General features: G+C 39.7%; 1 protein-coding gene across 8 annotated transcripts in view; it reads left to right on the top strand.

Moving 5' to 3' along the window:
- The window catches only part of ALG5 (ALG5 dolichyl-phosphate beta-glucosyltransferase), a 51,153-nt gene extending 37,144 nt beyond the window's left edge, over positions 1 to 14,009 (top strand). For 6 of the 8 annotated variants that reach the window (XR_012426844.1, XR_012426847.1, XM_045377185.1 and 3 more), the window contains 3 exons: positions 331 to 482; positions 11,228 to 11,313; positions 13,800 to 14,009. Coding sequence is in view for 4 of the 8 variants with exons in the window: in XM_045377185.1 (XP_045233120.1) it covers positions 331 to 482; positions 11,228 to 11,313; positions 13,800 to 13,915 (354 nt within the window). In the remaining 4 variants the exon portion in view is untranslated. Of the gene's footprint in view, positions 1 to 105; positions 212 to 330; positions 483 to 11,227; positions 11,314 to 13,799 lie in introns of those variants that run through there. The other 2 variants (XR_012426846.1, XR_012426845.1) reach the window with 2 other exon arrangements.
- The last annotated feature ends 6,643 nt before the right edge of the window (positions 14,010 to 20,652 follow it).

Here is a 20,652-nt window from a genome sequence, read left to right as displayed (position 1 = left end):
AGATGTTCTCCTTGCTCACAGCAGCCCCTAACCTGTTTCTCCTGGTAGGCTAAAGCCCTGGCCACTCACAGTCTTGTGATTTTTCTTGTCTGACTTAACCTCCAGGAAATGAGTAACTGCTTCCTAGTGCCTCTGCTCTGCTCCAAGAAGTAGGCATCCTTGCTGTTTCTTTAATGTACTTTGCTGGTGAAGCTCATGGAACAGTGGTGTTCTTATGTAAGATCTACCAGTCAATTAAATATTAAAATACACTTGTCTACAACCAGGTGTTTTCAGTGTCTCCTTTACAGATGAATAGAAAAGTCATTTATATTTTGTCTTTGTTTTCAGCGTTCTTACTTCCGTACTCTTCTCATGTATGGGTTCCACTTTCTGGTGTGGTTCCTTTGTGTCAAAGGAATCAGGGACACACAGTGTGGGTTCAAATTATTTACTCGAGAAGCAGCTTCGCAGACGTTTTCATCGCTACACGTTGAACGATGGTAGGTTTCTGACTGGAATGTATCCAGTCTGTCTTATTACCCAGCCATCATTCTAGGTAATGAGAAACAGCCCTGTATATTTATAATGAACATGTAGATTTAAACAAAATTGACACTAATGTATGTAAACTTGATCTTGCCTTTATACTTTTCCTGAGTTGGATCTTATTTTGAAAATATACAAACCCAACAATATAGTATAAACTTATGTGTGTTCACCCTAATTGTAGACAGTAGAAATTGAATGGCCTGAAAACATTTTTTTTTCCTTAGACTTCCTTTTTTTTTCCTTTGAAGAAAAGAGAAAAAGCTCAGAAATATCAGAATCGAATAGGGCACCCATTTTCTCTTTTCATCCTTCTACAGGAGATGATGTATCTTTTCTAAGGCCGATCTTTTGACCTCTACATCTCCTTCCACCTTGTCAAAATGTAATCCTGTCCATGTGTTTCATCTCTTGTGTATTCAGCCTTTTCCCCTCCATCACATATTTCCCAGAACCCTCTCCATTGACCCTGCTGTGCCCTTCCAGCTCTAGCCCCTGTCTCCTTCACAAGCAACCTTCTCTTGAAAAAGTGGTTTATATTCACTGGCTTTGTTTTCTTGCTTCCCACTCACTCCTCACCCCAGCTTCTTCATATGGATTTTCTCCCATTCCTCATCTTTTTTTTTTTTTTTTTTTTTTTTTGAGATGGAGTTTAGCTCTTGTCACCCAGGCTGGAGTGCAGTGGCACAATCTCCGCTCACTGCAACCTCTGCCTCCCGGGTTCAAGTGATTCTCCTGCCTCAGCCTCCCAAGTAGCTGGGATTATAGGTGGGCGCCACCACACCCCACTAGTTTTTGTGTTTTTTACTAGAGATGGGGTTTCACCATGTTGGCCAGGCTGGTCTTGAACTCCTGACCTCAGGCGATCCGTCCAAAGTGCTGGGATTACAGACGTGAGCTACCACACCCGGTCTACTTCATCGTAACATCTAGCCACCTCTGTGTCATTGAAGCCAGTGGTCATGGTAAATGATCACCTGTCACACTTAACCCATCAGCAGCATTTGATACTTCTGACTCTCTTTTGAAATATACTGGAGATACAGGTGGCTAGCGCTGCCGTACAGAAGCTAAAACCCTGACACCAGCCCTGACATTCTCCATATGCATATATCCAATCCATGACAGGGCCTGTTGATTTAGCTTTTATGTTCCCCCATTTCTCTCCATCTCCACCACCGCCATCCAGAACACCATCCTTCTCCAGACCACCATGCTGTAGCCCACAAGGTCTTCGCAAACTTAAGTGTGATCAATCATATGCACCTCTTCTGCTTATAATTCTTCATGGGCTTCCCATGGTCTTTAATCTGGCCCCACCTGTGTCTCCTCCACATGCGGACTCTTTTCTAACCAAGCCCCTTCTCACCTTCTCCTTCAGATGTTCCTTAGGGTAGCCTGCCCTCAGTCTCTAAATAGAATATAATTAGCTCAGGTGCCCCTAATTATACCCTGTTGCAGTACCATGTGCTGGTTTCATAGCACCTATTACATTTGTAGTTTTTTCTTACATTTGTGTAATTACTTAATGTTTCTTTTCCTCAATTAAAGCATAATCTTTCTCCATGAGAGCAAGAGTCACATTTAATTTTACTTATTAGTATATCCCGCTATCTATTAACATGCCTGGCACATGGTAGGTACCCAGTAAATACTGTTGAAAGAACTAATACTTAGTCGTGGGTTCTTTGTGAATCCTGTTCATGTTGTATATCTGCATGATTATGCCAGCATGTCTCCATTTTTATACTCTACAACTTTTGTGCATCTGTTTTCAAAGACCTATTGTCTTCCTAGAAATATATGCCATATAACCCCCAAAATATTACTTTTAAAAATGTACTTTCAGAATTATCATTCAGACTTTTTTAAATCTTTTTTTCCTAGATTAAAACATTTTAAGTAGTGTACCTTAGTGCCAAATTTAGATATGTGTTTTTATTATGTTGAAAAATAAAATAAACTGATAGTTAACAGACTCCGAAATCAGAAAATCTAATTTAAGAAACAACTCTAGAAGTAAAGCCCTCTGTCTGCATTAGCTATTTTTCAGTCAGCTGTTGCCTCCAGGATGAGGGTCAGAGATGCAGGTTCTTTGTAGTTTGAAAGGAAGAATTTAGAAATTGAGAATACTGTTTTTCATTGTTGAGGATCTTTCGTTTTTGTTGAAATATATAAAAGGTTAGGATTGATAACTTAAAAATCATGAAGCTTCCCTGTCAGGATTATTCTAGGGCAGCATTGTTTAATAGAAATGAGACAGAGGCAAGGCATATATGTAATTTCAAATTTTCTATTAGCCACATTTAAAAAGTAAAAAGATGACTCATGCCTGTAATCCCAATTCTTTGGGAGGCCAAAGTGGGGAGGACCAGTTGAGGCCGGGAGTTCAAGACTACCCTGGAAAACATAGCAAGACGCTGTCTCTCGAAAAAAAAAAAATTTTAATTAGCTGGGCGTGGTGGTGTGTGTGCCTGTAGTCCCAGCCACTCGGGAGACTGAGGCAGGAGGATCTCATAAGCCCAGAAGTTTAGGCTGCAGTGAGCTATGATTGCACCACTGTACTTTATCCTGGGCAACAGGGTGAAATCCTGTCTCTTAAAAAAAGTAAAAAGCCACCGATAAGATTTACTTGTTATCCAATATATTTCCAAGATATTGTCATATCACCATGCAATCTGTATGAAAAAAGTTGAAATATTTTACATTATTTTCTTTGTACTATATAGTCAAATTTACAGCACAGCTCAATTCAGACTGGCCACATTTCAAGTGCTTAGTATCCTCATGTGCCAAGGGGCTATTGTATTAGACAGCAGTTCTTGTGGGGTTAAGTTAAAGAACATTATTGGGGGTTTTTTTTTTTCTTTTTTTAGTGTTAATGTTACGTGCAAGCCTTTTATTTATTTTGGTGTTAATTGACATAAGATTGACCTCACTTAATGGCTGGGCATGGTGGCTCACACTGGTAATCCTAGCACTTTGGGAGGCTGAGGCAGGTGGATTGCTTGAGTCCAGGAATTTGAGACCAGCATGGGCAATGTGGTGAAACCTGTCTGTTTTTTTTGTTGTTTTTTTTTGGGGGGGGGGGGAATTTTCTTAAAATTTTAAATCTTAAAAAAATCTCTTTAAAAAATCACTTAAAATTTTAACTGCTCACATTTTTCTTTAGGGTACATTATGTTTATTTGGTGCCTCTAAAGGAGAACCACCAAGTATACATGTATCAGCTTAATAAGCAGTATACCCTTCACCACAATAATATGTCATCAGTGGTTTTTATTTAAACGTCTCTGTTCCTGCACTTTAAATCAAGACTTAAGAACAATATAAGTTACAGAAACCAAGTTGTACATCTGTGCCTTATTTCCAAATGTCACCTTTGACATTTGACTATTTTTTCTAAAGGATTCATTGAAATTTTTCTCAGAATTTTCAAGAAACTGGAATCAAATAGTTTCTAGGTATTAGAAATCTGTGAAGGAGTATACCTAAAGTTAAGACTCTCGGTATTGGCTGGGCACGGTGGCTCATGCCTGTAATCCCAGCACTTTGGGAGGCCGAGGTGGGTGGATCACTTGAGGTCAGGAGTTCAAGACCAGCCTGGCCAAAATGTTGAAACCTCGTCTCTACTAAAAATAAGTTTTTAAAAATTAGCCAAGCATGGTGGCAGGTGCCTGTAATCCCAGCTACTTGGGAGGCTGAGGCAGGAGAATTGCTTGAACCCAGGAGGCAGAGGTTGCAGTGAGCCGAGATCACACCACTGCACTCCAGTCTGGGTGACAGAATGAGACTCTGTCTCAAAAAAAGACTCTCAGTGTCTCTTTGGATTCAGAACTGCAGAGTTGAGTATAGGTATGTTAAGTATATATATTCAAATATTAATATAAATAAAATGGGTACGTTAAATATAAAAATAGATTACAAAGTTTTATGTAAATTTGGCCTTCAAATTCAGATACATATATATATATACACACACACACACAGTTGTCCCTTGGTATCCACAGTGAATTACTTCTAGGACCATCACCCACAGATACCAAAATCTGTCCAGATGCTCAAGTCTTTGCTATAAAATGGTGTAGTCTTTGCGTACAATCTACACATATCCTCTCATATACTTTAAATCATCTCTAGGTTATTTATACCTCATACGAGGTAAGTGCTATGTAAATAGTTGTACTGTATGTTTGTTTTTTGTTGTTAGTGTTTTGGAGACAGGATCTCATGTCACTCAGGCTGGAGTGAACACGGCTCACTGCAGCCTCTGCCTTCTGGCCTGAGGCAATCCTCCCACCTCAGCCTCCCGAGTAGCTGGGACTATAGGTGCATGCCACCATGCCCAGCTAATTTGTGTATTTTTTTTGTAGAGATAGAGTTTGCCACATTGCCAGGCTGGTCTCAAAATCCTGAGCTCATGTGATCCTCCCACCTCAGCCTCCCAAAGTGCTGAGATTACAGGCATGAGCCACTGCACTCAGCTTATATATTTTATTTGTATTATTTTTTATTGTGGTTTTTTACTGTTTATTTTTCAATATTTTCAATCCATGATTGGTTGAATTTGCGAACGTGGAACCCATGGATATGGAGAACCAACTGTGTATATAGCTTCATCTTCAGAGCCGTACTTCACCTAAATTCTTTCCATTTATGGAAGTTAAAATACTTGAGCCAGGTGTAGTGGTTCACACCTGTAATCCTAGCACTTTGGGAAGGTGAGATGGGCAGATCATTTGAGCCCAGGAGTTCAAGACAAGCCTGGGCAACATGGCAGACCCCCATCACTATAAAAAAAAAATACAAAAATTAACTGGGCACGGTGGTGGACACCTGAAATCCTAGCTACTCAGGGCCCTGAGGCAGAAGAATCACTTGAACCTGGGAAGTGGAGATTGCAGGCAAGACTCCGTCTGAAAAAAAAGAAAAAAATTATTAGCTAGGTGTGGTGGCACATGCCCATAATCCCAGCTATCCAGGAGGCTGAGGCAGGAGGATAGCCTGAGCCCTGAGGTCAAGGCTGCAGTGAGCACTTGATTGCACCACTGCACTCCAGCCTGGGTGACAGAACGAGACCCTGTCTCAATAATAATACATATATGTGTTTTTCTTTGAAATGAACTTTGCTTCAATGAATACTTTTTAATCAGTGTGTTATAATTTTATATATTAAATAGTTATAGGCTTAGAATAGTAATTCCTTGCCCCAATTTCCACTCCATAGCTGTGGCCACTTTCAGCTGTTTTTTGCTATTTCTTTGTGGTATTTGCATTTATGTTCAGAATAATGGATCTGCGTAGCTATTTCTCAATTGTTCAGTTTTAGATATTAATTTCCAAAATAGGAAATAGATGCTAAGAACTAAAATTCTCTTCAAGTTCTGTATACCCTCCACACATAAACTCCAAATATAGTTTTTAAATAATTATTTATTGTCAGTATTGATTGTCATAGCTGTGTGAAGATAATTCACATTTGAGTGCAGCATGATTATATTACCTTTCTTGTACTACTTTTTGTTTTCCTGAAGGTAATAAATGTTTGGGGTTTTTGTTTGCTTGAGTACTATAGATCTGTTACTTACTCATGTTCAGGCTCTCAAGAGTATAATTATCCCTCACTGTGTTTAAACACAGATTCTGCATTTCTTCATTTTCATTGGAGACATCTCAGTCAGCTCCTGTCTTTCGGCTTGCTCTCTGGCCCGTGATATAGCTTGCTCCATCCTCTATCTCCATTTCCTTATTTATACCCCTATTTTAGTAGAGCACATTCCCCTATTAACTTTCTAAAAATATGAGAAACTTTTTGATTCCTTGCATGTGAAAAAAAAATTGATTCTACCCTCATATTTGTTTTATAGTTAGGTAGAGAAAGGATTATAAGTATTTAAAATGGAAATTTTTCCTCAGAATTCTGGAAACATTCCTGTATTGTCTTTGGCACTCCATGCTTCTGTGAAGGAGTCCAATTCTGAATTTTGACTCTTCGCGTGTTGTTTCCACCCCCTTTTGGAAGCTTTTTCTCTACAGTGTTTTGAAATATTATAATTCTAGGCCTTAACGTAGTTCTTTTTCATCCTTTTTGTTGAGTACTGAGTAGATCCTTCTATTTTTTTGTAAATTGACAAATTATAGTTGCATATGTTTATAGGATACAAAGTGATGTTATGATTTGTGAATACAATGTGGCATAACTAAATCAAGCTAATTAATGTACATCCATTTTTTTGTGGTGGGAACATTTGAAATTTACTATCTTAGCAATTTTGAAGTGTACAACACATTATTATTAACTATAATCACTACATTATATAATAGATCTCCAAAAAAACTCTTATTCCCCCTGTCTGAGGCTTTGTACCCTTTGACCATCATCTCCCCATCTCCCCACCCAGCCTCAGGAAATCACCATTCTACCATTCTACTCTCTGCTTCTATGAATTTGATGGCTTTAGATTCCAGAGGATATGCAACATTTGTCTTTCCGGATCTGATGCTTATTTCACTTAGCGTAACTTAGCATAATATTCTCCAATTCCATCCATGTCACAAATGACAGAATTTGTTTTTTAAGGCTGAATAATATTTCTTTTTTTTTTTTTTTTTTTTGCAGTTGCAAGATTTACTAGAGTGAAAACAGAGCTCCCATACAATGGGAGGGGACCCAAAGGGGCTGCCGCTCCCTGCTCAAATGCCTGGGTTTATATCCCGATCACTGTCCCTCCCCCTGTGCTCTCAGGCGATATATGATTTGACTGTTTCTTTACCTCCTGCTTTAGCCTAATTTGTATTTTAGTGAGCCCTCTTTACTAACTGGTTGGGTGTGAGCTGAGTTTCAAGCCCCGTGTTTAAAGGTAGGTGTGCTCACCTTTCCCAGCTAGGCTTAGGAATTCTTAGTCAGCCTGGGAAATCCAGCTAGTCCTATCTCTCAGTCCCCGCTCTCAACAGGAAAACCCAAGTGCTGTTGGGGAGACGACCGCTCTAACTGCTTCCTGCTGAATTGGGGCGTAGTAGGGGTCGCGCAGTTGAGATTTCCTCTGGAGGGGTGCCTTCGATGTCATCAACAATGGAGCATGGGCTAGCAGGTCGGTCCAGGGGTCCATGGTAGATAGATCTTAGTCATGGACTGCATCTGGGGCTCCATTTGAAGAACCATTTGTAGTTTTACAGCTTCGACTCTGGAAGAGACAAACTTAACAAGGAGGTTAAAGATACAGGGATTGAAATGTATGGCCTGAAGTGCAGGGGCATATGGGTGTGGGCGGTGAAAGTGGGGTTTCCTTTAGAAAAACTCCTATACATTGGGGCATCCATATTTCCGGGAAGCTGCATTCTCCACAGAAGCTTTTGGTAAGGGGAGCTACTGGTAGTACAGCGGCATGGAGGAGGTGCAGTGAGAGTGAAAGGGAGTAAGAGAACAGTAAAAAAAAATATGGCAAGGGGGGGCCATGGGGATTGGGGAGCTACCATTCTAGTTACTTTCCTCACGGTTGTTGCTTAAAGAGCAGGTGCAGATCCTCTAGAGGTTCACAGGAATAGCTAGTGTTGTCTCCTGGATTTTCAGGTTCTTTGGCAGTATCCAGGGTTTGACTCGAGTGTGATGTATCCAAGACTCCACTCCAGCCACTTTAACCGCGGCTGGGGTAGATAAAATGACTGGGTAGGGCCCTTCCCAGGATGTGTCTAAGGATGGGGAATTAGAGGGAAGGCACTTGACTAATCCCATGTCTCCAGGGTGGAATAATTCCTTTCCCTCTTCTGAATATCTTATTTAAAACTTTGTCATTTTCTTTACCTGCATTGTTTCTGTTGCCTCTGATTTTTTATGTTTCTTTTTATGACTCATTCTTCACGTGTCTATAGTATGGCACTAAAACACTCCATAGAAGCTGTATCCGTGCGCAGAGCCTCTGACTGATAAATTTCACTACAGGTTAAACCAGCAGAGCCACGTGTGAGAAAGTCCCAACTGTCATTGTCTTTTGGACAGGTCATTTTCATGAAAGTGGAGTCCTTCAGTATCCTGCCTAGGAGCTGTGAGCCTGGCTGTAGTATTCACAAAACCAACGGAGAAAAGGCATGAGGGGAAGGAAAATCTTAGATGTTCAGTGAGTCCAACTTGCAGCCCCACCTGTGTCTTCACCTGAAGACATCATTTGGGCCTTCAGTGCCTGAGCCTCTGGGGTGCTCTGTGGCACCCTTCTCCCTCCGCTCTTGTCCATGTTCCTTACAACTTCCAAGGTTTTTTTTTTTGTTATTATTATCATCTCCTCCCATCTTTGTTCTTACATGTTTTTTCCATATTGTTGTTTTAATTTTGGTAGGGCTGCAGGAGGCAGCAGTGGGGTTCATGTCCATCTGCTGGGTTTAACAGGGTCTTAGCATACTTTTTGTCCTTTAGGAATCTGTTAGTGAGATAACAGCTGTACCAGGAACTGAGTAAGAAAAGAAAACACAGTGGCTCAGCCCAACCCATATTTGCATAAACAAATGAGGCATCTTAGTTGGAGAATAACTCTTATACTGTTTCCCTCTAATAATGTAAGGTTCTGTATAGAAGTACTTGGTATTTTAGTTAAAATGTTTGCTTAGGTAACAGAGTGGACACTTACAATATGGTGATATGAACTGCATTTTTTTTGTATGTGTAATAAATATCTTCATGTCTTCTAAAATGTTTGAGAGGGGAGAAAGACATAATTTAATTTTGGGTCGAGCACAGTGGCTCAAGCCTGTAATCTCAGGACTTTGGGAGGCCAACCCAGGTGGATCATTTGAGCCCAGGAATTCAAGACCTGGGATACATAATGAAACCCCTTCTCTACAAAAAATACAAAAATTAGCCGGGCATGGTGGCACAGAGATGAAAATTCAAAAAGAGGGCTAGATAATAAAATTGAGGAAATCTCAAAAGAAGAAAACTGGAAGAGAGAAGATAAAATTGTAGGACTATTAAGGAATATCTGGGCCTGTGCGCCCAGATGTTCGGGAGGCAAAGGTGGGAGGGTCACCTGAGCCTGGGGAGGTCGAGGCTGCAGTAAGCCCTGATTGCGCCACTGCATTCCAGCCTGGGTGACAGAGTAAGACCCTGTTTAAAATAAAACCAAAAAACCCTTTTGGTCTAGGATTTTTTTTTTTTTAATATAAAGTGATTTCAATTAACCACCCCACTCTTTTTTACTAATTGTTTTGTGTATTTAGTAAGTCACTAGCTATATACTGATATCCTTAGAAATAATATATAATAATCTGATTCAGGTTATCAAAAGTATCATTAGAACTAACTCAGCCCACTAGCTAATATTTTGTTTTCGTGTTAAAAGGAAAGTTAAGCATTAAGCACCAGGCTTAATATTGAAATTATTTCTTTTTTCATGAGTATCACAATTCTAGGTGACGAAAGTTTTAAACTACAACCCACTTTTGTAAATCATTTTATCATCTTAACTAAATATTTTATTTGCATAAGAAAAAGCATTGTTTTGAAAAATAGTTTTCATATTGAATTATCCAAATACTTGGAATTTAAACTATTTCCCTAATGGATGATGATGGTATTGTGGCCAAAAAAAAAAAAAATCTCCCAAATTCAAGTTGTCTGGGATTGGAGAAATCAAATATAAGTGGACTTTAGGCATTTTCTTGTCTGTATTAATAATGTTTTACAACCAAACCCTAGAAGTTTGAACTGTGCTCTGTACAGCCTAGAAAGTGGGGACTGACTCATGCATGGATGAAAACAAAACAGTCAAGGGCTCTAGACAGTTTAAGAAGTGACGATGAAGAAGATTTAACAGGTAATGGTGCTTTTCTTCCTGAGCTTTAATGCCAGTGAGAGAAGCAACTAGTTCAGATAAATTTTGTAAGCAGAATCCAGGAAGACTTATGAGTCAGGATTCAGAACCTTTAAGGAAAGCAGGTTTGACCAAGGCACTGACTGAAAAGAGGCTTTAAGAAAGACCTTTCCTAAGTGGAAGGAAGGATGCACTGGAGATTTAGACTGGAAATGGTTTTAACAGTATTAGTGCAATGGCACTAATTAGGACAAGTAAGACAATATATCAGATTCCTATGTATGTATTAGTTATACCCAAAGAGTATTTCAGACTAGTCCAAAGTAGCTTTTTACTTTCAACAGTTGCCAATATTATATTGTCCAGGACACCACAGGGAAGGGGAACAGAAAAGACAAGGCAGGCCCTGGGTACACTGTATTAGAAAAGTAATCTTGATCCTCTGGTGGTAGAAGAAAATAGGCAACCAACTCTAAAGTAATGCAAAACAATCTCAACTAGAGCCTCTCGGAGTTTTGTTTTATCTCTGAATCAGGTGAAAATGTCAGTTCTTTACCTTGAGCTAGTCTAGTTAAGGTTAGGATTGAAAACCATCAATCTTGAAATTTTCCAGGATTAAATTTTTTCTTGGAACCCATGAGGCTAGTTTTACCTCTGTGAGTTTCTGAGTTGTGATAGAGATACAGTGTTATGCAGTGATATGCTAAATTTATCATATTTGACTTGAAACTTCTGAACTACTCAGCCTTGAATTATTTGCCTTCTGTGAATGTGATCTTCAGGTTCATGGTATAAGGTTTATATCTGCCATGTAAGCTTCTTTAAAACATGCCAAGGTAGAGATATAGTTGTGTTCTATTTGTCTTTAAAAATAAATATCAATATATTTTCTATTTTAGGGCATTTGATGTAGAACTACTGTACATAGCACAGTGCTTTAAAATTCCAATAGCAGAAATTGCTGTCAACTGGACAGAAATTGAAGGTGAGTATATTGTTTATTGTATGACTGTCTTGAGTCAGACAAAGCGAGAGATATCAGACAATACAGTTGTCTAGTAAAGTCAGCTGGCTTTAATGTTTTCCTTGCTCCCCTCATCAAGCCCTTCTCAGCTGTCTTGACTCAAATATCCGGGTCCAAGGAGTGTATTACCTATTAATACCTTCCGTCTGGCTTGCTGCCTTGTATATATTTTGTCTGTTCATGGGACCTTCAGTAGGCCTACTACCTTGTCTAAGAAACTTCAATAAAACTTCCTACAATAGACAAAGTCATGGTGATCTGAAGTTAGAAGGTTGATAGTCTTTTGAGATAGATAAATTTGTTTTTTGCATCACCATTTCCTGTATATTTTTCGATCACTAGGTGGATATTAATTAGGTACCTGCAAACCACTATGCAAAGCTAAATAAGAAATAAAAGTTTTTTTTACAGCCGGGCACCATGCCTCATTCCTGTAATCTCAGCAGTTTGGGAGACCAAGGTGGGTGGATCACCTGAGGTCAGGAGTTCCAGACTAGCCTGGCCAACATAGTAAAGCCCTGTCTCTACCAAAAATTACAAAAAAATGGCCGGGCATGGTGGCAGGCGCCTGTAATCCCAGCTACTCAGGAGTCTGAGGCAGGAGAATTGCTTGAACCCGGGAAGCAAAGGTTGCAGTGAGCCAAGGTCACACCATTGCACTCCCGCCTGGGCAACAAGAGTGAAACTCCATCTGAAAAATTAAAAATAAATAAATAAAAGTGTTTTTACTCCAAATGTCCACAGTCAATTCAGAGCCATTTTAAAACTATATCTGTACATATATCCAAAAATAAAAAGATCCCAACTCTATAATAACTTGAAATCTATCATAAATCTTAATAATTCCTATTTAAAAAGGCTTAGACAGCTCTGGCTGTATAGAATTTTAAACATATTCTAGTTTTCTCCTTACTTTAGAATGAACCTAAATTAACTCACAGTGTGGGAGCAGTTAACATAATCCACTGGAGACTTTTTCAAAGTCCACCTCTTCTGGTGAGAGTCCTTGTTGTAGTAAACCATTATTGCTCTGTAACCTCAGATGTTTAGGGACAGAAAAAGATTGAGAACCAGTCTCGAGAGTATACAAACTCTATGGTCTAGAATGAATTCAAACCTCTTTATGTCTTGCTGAATCAAACAGAGTTTACAAAATCTTAGCTCATCGCCACAGTTGCTGCCTAGAATCAAAGGGGATTGGGAAGCAGATAAAAGGATCACTCAGGGGTATCATGATCAACTCTGTTGATCTGTGTTGATCTTTGGCCAACATAGACTCTATGGGAAGATGAGGTGGGGAAAAGTAAAAGTCCATTTTATATTTAGTAATTTGCTTATTTGCATTACAGAGATAGTTGTATTGTAATATGAATTGTAGGTACCTCAACTTCCTCGTTTGTGGGATGAAGATAGTATTTGGCCCTGATAAACAATATCTCTACAGTGCTTTGGTGGTAATGTTTTCAGAAGAAAGCTGTTATATAAATTCAGAGCAGTGAAAAAGGTCTTCTTTAAATATAAAGTATAATTAAAATGATAATGAAATGTTAAACCTTCCTCCTGATACTTCTTTATCTGCAAGTATATACTATAAGTAATGGTTATAAGAATCTGCTGTGGCCGGGCACGGTCACTCATGCCTGTAATCCCAGCACTTTGGGAGCCCAAGGTGGGAGGATCACTTGAACCTAGGAGTTTGAGACCAGCCTGAGCAACATAGTGAGACCTCATCTCTATAAAAAAAAAAATTGTAAAATTAGGCAGGTGTGGTGCGTGCCTCGGTACTCCCAGCTACTGGGGAGGCTGATGTAGGATGACTGGATTGTTTGAACCCAGAAGGTCAAGGTTACAAGGTTACAGTGAGCCATAATCGTGTCACTGCACGATTGCCTGGGTGACAGAGAAAGATCTTGTCTCAAATAGACAAAGAATCTGCTATGATACGCATGGATCAGATATTTAATTAGGCTGGTGTTCTTGTGTAGCCTGAGACAAAGAGGTCTGGACAAAATTATCTTAAGTCTGATCATAGGCTTTATTTTTTATCATTAAGATTGGATTTATGTAGAAATAATCATATTTATCTGTTATGCTGTATCTTTACTTGTTTCATATGTAATTATTTTCAGTAATGAGCACTCAGTGAGTAGTTTTTTATTAGACTTTTCTAGAGCCCTCACCATAGGCAATCCCTCCTTTCTATAGTAGAGCCGTATGAAATTTTCACTGTTTGGATCCTTTCAAGTTTTATTTCACTTCAAGATTTTCTGTTATTGTTTTTAGAGAAAACCACTCCACTCACTTCAGCTTTGAAATTGTTTAACTTTTTGGTCTATGATTTTAAAAAAATTAAGGTGCTAAAGGCTCACAACATGTAGACTTTAAACTATATGTTTTCTGCTGAGTTTATTTCAGCTAATTTGTTTTTAATTATTTTTAAATTGCAGGTTCTAAATTAGTTCCATTTTGGAGCTGGCTACAAATGGGCAAAGACCTACTTTTTATACGACTTCGATATATGACTGGTGCCTGGAGGCTTGAGCAAACTCGGAAAATGAATTAGGTTGTTTGCAGTCTTCAGTTGTGTTCATATGCGTCAGTGTCACATTTCATTTCATTTGAAACTAAAATTTTAAGTAAAGCTGGAATCAACTTCCTGTCATTGTCTGCCTTTTGATAATTTTAAAGAAGTAACTTCCCGTAAGTAAAAAATTGTATATCTCTTTGGATATAAACGGTTTTTAAAAGATGTTTATTTAAAAAGTCAGATTTTCTTTTGCTTATTTAGCTTTATTATCATTATAATTCTGAGAAACATAATTTTTGTAGACAGAAGTGATTCTTACCCTAAAGTACCTGCATAACTCTTTTTTTTTTTTTTTTTTTTTTTTTGAGACGGAGTCTTGCTCTGTTGCCCAGGCTGGAGTGCAGTGGCCGGATCTCAGCTCACTGCAAGCACCCTAAAGTATCTGCATAACTCTTTTTTTTTTTTTTTTTTTTTTTGAGACGGAGTCTTGCTCTGTCGCCCAGGCTGGAGTGCAGTGGCCAGATCTCAGCTCACTGCAAGCTCCGCCTCCTGGGTTCACGCCATTCTCCTGCCTCAGCCTCCCGAGTAGCTGGGACTACAGGCACCCACCACCTCGCTCGGCTAGTTTTTTGTATTTTTTTAGTAGAGATGGGGTTTCACCGTGTTAGCCAGGATGGTCTCAATCTCCTGACCTTGTGATCTGCCCGTCTCGGCCTCCCAAAGTGCTGGGATTACAGGCTTGAGCCACCGCGCCCAGCCCATAACTCTCATGAACTTAAATAGAAACTACAATCATGTAACAGTTTTCAGAGATTTAAAAACAAAGCTAGGGTATAAGTTTAAATATATATAAATTTATCCAAATCAAAGAAACCTATATTTCAGCCTATGAAACTTTAGGAAATTATACATTAAAGGCAAGAATACAGACTTAGTCACAAAGGTGTCCATTTCCTTATAGTCTTATTCATCTCTAGCACTGGAGGCCATGGTGGGAGGATCACTTGAGCCCAGAAGTTCAAGGTTACAGTGAGCTATGATCGTGCCATTGCACTCCAGCTTGGGTGATGGAGTTCCTGTCAATCAATTTTTTAACATTAATATATTTACATAGTAACATCAGAAGTTTCTGTCTTTGAGATACTACAAGAACTAATAGCAATTATAAAATAATGAACCCCAAAATCAGATTGTTTCTGCCAACTTAGAGAACAAACTAGTAATAGTTTAACATTTAGTAAGTGTTTATTGTATGCCAACCACTGTTCTAAGCACTTGGTATATAATGACTCACCTAACCTTTACAACAGAAGAGGAAACTGAAGTACAAAAGGGTTACCTGCCCAAGGTCACCCAGTTAGGAAAGAGTGGACTCATGATTGTAACCTGCATAGTCTGGATCCCAAGCCCACACTCTCTAATGACTCTGCTATAGCCTTCAGTTTCTGAAGGTATGAAAACTGGGGACCATGTAAGTAGAAAGTTTCAGCAGTGCATTGAATAAAACATTTTTGAGTGGAAATGTAAGCTAAAAATGACTCCTCTCCAGTAGTTTGAACAACAGCGATAATATCACATCTGCAGTAGACAATTAGCTTTTTGAAAATAGAAGGCTTACCAGGCGCAGTGGCTCACGCCTGTAATCCCAGCACTTTGGGAGGCCGAGGCAGGCGGATCACCTGAGGTCGGGAGTTCAAGACCAGCCTGACCAACATGAAGAAACCCCGTCTCTCCTAAAAATACAAAATTAGCTGGGTGGTGGCGCATGCCTGTAATCCCAGCTACTCGGGAGGCTGAGGCAGGAGAATTGCTTGAACCCAGGAGGTGGAGGTTGTGGTGAGCTGAGATAGAGCCATTTCACTGCAGCCTGGGCAACAAGAGTGAAACTCCGTCTCAAAAAGAAAGAAAATAGAAGGCACATCTTACTACAATTAGTATCTCCAGTACAGTGCTTAGTATATAGTAAACACTTAATAATGATGAGATGAATAAACGTTATTTACTACCAGATTTTGTGAGCATTAAAGGCACTTAAATGGATAAATCAAGAATAATAGAGAAGACCATGCTCATAAGAATTTTTAAGAATAAGCCTTGCGCCAAAAATAAGATCCTTAATGAAATTATAAAAAGGCAATGAAATAATTTGTTATTGCTCTTTATAAATGAGTAGAAATGCATATTTGAAGCATAATAGGAATACTGAAGGTAAGTCATGATACTTTTTATGTATTTTGTATGTGAACACTATAGGGAAAAGTCTGATACCATTGATGCCAACTTGCCTTTCTAAGCACAGATTTACCTAAGAGAGGAGTATGGGACAGAATCTGAGGCAATCAGAGAGAAAAGGTAGTTTAACCTGTTAACTTACAGAATCTGCTAGCAAAAACTACATGCAGCAATAGCAAAGTGAAATAGCAAAATAACAGCTACTATCTTTTTTTATTTTTTTTTTTTTTGAGATGAAGTCTTGCTCTTGCCCCCAGGCTGGAGTGCAATGGCGCGATCTTGGCTCACTGCAACCTCTGCCTCCCAGGTTCAAGCGATTCTCCTGCCTCAGCCTCCCGAGTAGCTGGGATTACAGGTGCCTGCCATCACACCGGCTAATTTTTTGTATTTTTAGTAGAGATGGGGTTTCACCATGTTGGTCAGGCTAGTCTCGAACTCCTGACCTCAGGTGACCTACCCGCCTCGGCCTCCCAAAGTGTTGGGATTACAAGCATGAGCCACAACACCCGGCCACCAGCTGCTACCCTTATAGTATGTACAAGGAAGAGTAATGAACATTTTGCATGCATTATGTAGTTTAATCTCATCAAACAACTATCATGCAGGTATAATTACCCGCATTTCACGGAACAAAGTAGCCAAGTCATTTGCCCAGGATTACACAAGTAGCCATTATTCATGCTTCTACTGAAATAAAAAATAGGAAACAAAAGAACATGGGGCATGATTAAAACAGTATAACCTGAGGACAGTCAGACAACTTAGCCATTTCTATGTCAAGTCTTCTGACTTGTTCTGATAGAATATATAGATACATATGAAACTTGACTTGAGGGTCACATCTGGACAATAATGTCTCTTGACATCTGTAATCCTCTATCCCCATATAGTTATGTACTGTTGACCCTTGAATAACAGGTTTGAACTGCACAGATCCACTTATACATGGATTGTTTTCAAAAGTATATTGAAAAAGTTTTGGGGGATCTGTGAAAATCTGAAATAGCAACAGGAGGTTGCTATAAAATTACAGTAGTAAATGATAGACTAATATCTACATGTATTTTATGCATTAATGACATAACCTTTTTCTTAATATCTTTCATAATATCAAAGACTTCGATATTAGTCTATCATTTACTATATAACATACACACGAATCTATTCGGATTTATCAAAACTTACGCACACAAACATAGACCATACAGAGACTATTCAGTCGAGATAAATATAAACAAAGATGCAGTATTAGGCTGCTCGCAGTGGCTAACACCTATAATCCCATCAGTTTGGGACGCCAAGGTGGACGGATCACCTGAGGTCAGGAGTTCAAGACCAGCCTGGCCAACATGGTGAAACCCTGTCTCTACTAAAAATACAAAAATTAGCCGGGCGTGGTGGCAGGTGCCTGTAATCCCAGCTACTTGGGAGGCTGAGGCAGGAAAATCACTTGAACTCGGGAGGTGGAGGTTGCAGTGAGCCAAGATCGCACCACTGCACTCCAGCCTGGGTGACATGAGTGAGACTCCATCTCAAAAAAAAAAAAAAAGATACAGTATTAAATCATAACTGCATAAAATTAATTTTGTAGCTACCTCCTGTTGCTATTGCAGTGAGCTCAGGTGTTGTGAGTATCCACTTAAATGCTGTGTGACACTAACCATCCCCACATGAGCAGTTCTTCTCTCCAGTAAATTGCATATAACAGTAGAAATTGAGCTCTTGCAGTTCTCATGTATTTTTCATGTTTAGTGCAATACTGTAAACCTAAATAACACCATGGTACCAATATGAAGTACCATTAGTGATGCCGGAAATACTCCCAAAGAAGCGGAGAAAAGTCATGACATTAAAAGAAAAAGTTGCATTGCTCGATATGCTTGATATGTACCATGATGAGGGCTGCAGCTGAGATTGCCCACCATTTCAAGATAAATTAATCCAAGCCAGTCACGGTGGCTCACACCTGTAATCCCAGCACTTTGGGAGGCCGAGGCAGGCGGATCACCTGAGGTCAGTTCAAGACCAGCCTGGCCATCATGGTGAAACCCCGTCTGTACTAAAAATTTGCCGGGTGTGGTGGCGGGCACCTGTAATCCCAGCTACTTGGGAGACTGAGGCACAAGAATCACTTGAACCCGAGAGACAGAGGTTGCAGCAAACCAAAATTGCACCACACTGCGCTCCAACCTAGGCGATAGAGTGATTGTCTCAAAAAATAAATAAATCCAGTGTAAGGACTATTGGGAAAAAAAAAAAAAAAATTTGTGAATCCATTGCCACAGCTACATCTGCAGGTGCAAAAATCTTGCAATTTTTGCAAAATACCTCTCTCATATTGAAAATGCAGCTTTTAAGTGGATACAGGATTGCTATAAGAAAGGCATACCTATAGACTCTAATATGATTTGCAAAAAGGCAAAGTCATCACATGACAAGTTAAAGGAAGGTGAAGGATCTAAAGCTGGGGAGTTTAATGCCAGAAATGAATGGTTCATTTTAGAAGAGGTTTGGCTTTAAAAAAAAAAAAAGTCAAGATAAGGGAGAAGCAGCTTCTGCTGATCCTGGAGGCAACAGACAAGTTCGCAAACACCATTAAGAAAATCATTGAGGAGAAAGGATATCTGCCTAAACGGGTTTTTAATGCAGACGAAAGCGCCCTAATCTAGGGGGTGTGGGGGTGGAATGCCACAAAGGACATTTATAAGGAAGGAAGAGAAGCAAGCACCAGGATTTAAGGCAGGAAGAAACAGGCTAACTGCTGTTTTGTGCAAATGCAGTCAGGTTTACGATCAGGACTGCCCTTATCTATAAAGCTGCTAAATCCTGAACGGAAATGATAAACATCAGCTGCCAGTCTTCTGGTTGTACAAGAAGGCCTGGACGATGATAACCGTTTTTCTGGATGGGCGCCATTGATGTTCTGTCCCTGAAGTCAAAAAGTACCTTGCCGGTAAGAAGTTGCCTCTTAAGGTTCTTTCGATATTGGACAATGCCCCTAATCACCCAGAACGTCATGAGTTCAACATGGAAGGCTTAGCAATTGTCTACTTGCCCCCAACACGATGTCTCTAGTTCAGCCTTTCCATCAGGGAGTCATAGGACCTTTAAGGGTCATTACACACAGTTCTCCAGAGAAAGGATTGTCAATGCTGGAACAAAAGCCCAGCGGAACATGAAAGTCTGGAAGAGGTTGGGGTCTGGTGACTCATGTCTGTAATCCCAACACTTTGGGAGGCCAAGGTGGGAGGATCACTTGACGTCAGGAGTTCAGTACTAGCCTGGGCAACATAACAAGATCCCATCTCCACAAAAAAATTTAAAAAGTTAGCTGGACATGGTGGTTGGTGCATGCCAGCAGTCCTCGCTACTCAGGAGGCTGAGGATGGAGGACTGCCTGAGCCCAGGAGTTTGGGGGTGTGGTGAGCTGTCATCACACCCCTGCACTCCAGCCTGGGCAACAGAGCAAGACCGTGTCCCTCAAAAAAAAAAGTCTGAAAGAATTATACCACTGAAGAGGCCAGCCATCGTTACAGAAAAATAAAAGCTGTGAAAGTCAACAAGCATGAAACTAATTCCTGCAGAAAACTGTTGTCCATATGTTGCGCATGACTTCACAGGATTTATGACAGAGCCAATCAAAGAAATCATGAGGTGAATATGGCAAAAAAAAAAAAAAAAAGAGATGGTAGATGAACAGTTTTGACATGGATGTTGGAGAAATTCAAGAGGTAACAGAGACAACACCAGTGGAGTTAACAGAAGATGACTTGATGGAGACGAGTGCTTCTGAACCAGTGCCAGATGATGCGGAAGAAGACATACAAGAAGCAAGACTCCAGTTATTCAAGACTGCTTGTGACTTCTTTTACAACTTGGACCCTTCTACAATATGGGCACTGAAACTAAAGCAAATGGTAGAAGGATTGGTACTGTAGAGAAACATTTTTAGAGAAACGAAAAAAAGTCAGACCAGAATTACGATGTATTAATATTTCCATGAAATTACACCAAGGGTGCCTGCCTCTCCTGCCTCCCCTTCTACCTCCTCCATCTCTTCTGCCTCTGTCACCTGGGAGACAGCAAGACCAACCCCTCCTTTTACTCCTCCTCAGCCTACTCAATGTGAAGAATGAAGGCCTTTATGATGACTCACCTCCACTTAATGAATGTTAAATATATATTTATAATATAACAGTCTTATGTATTTCCTCTGCATACATTTAAAACCACATCAGTGTTACAATTTTTGCTTCCACAATCAATTTTAAAAACTCAAAAGGAGAAGGAACTTTTATTTATTTATTTTAGTTTACCATATGCCTTCTTTCTTCCTGATGTTTCAAGGTTCCCTTTTTGGTTTTTTGGCAGTTTCTAAGTCGTTTTATTTAGAATTTTGCATTTGTTTCCTGAATCAATAAATACTATACAACACAATGTAAACATAGCTACCATGTTCTGTTCCCTGCTTCCCCCTACCTGGGGACAATCCCCTGGCAATCTCACTCAGGAGTTTTAGGGTTTCTCCCTCCAGATTTGGT

The sequence above is a fragment of the Macaca fascicularis genome, chromosome 17, assembly GCF_037993035.2.
Source record: "Macaca fascicularis isolate 582-1 chromosome 17, T2T-MFA8v1.1".
Lineage (NCBI taxonomy): Eukaryota > Metazoa > Chordata > Mammalia > Primates > Cercopithecidae > Macaca > Macaca fascicularis.
This window is presented reverse-complemented; position numbering and strand designations above follow the sequence as displayed.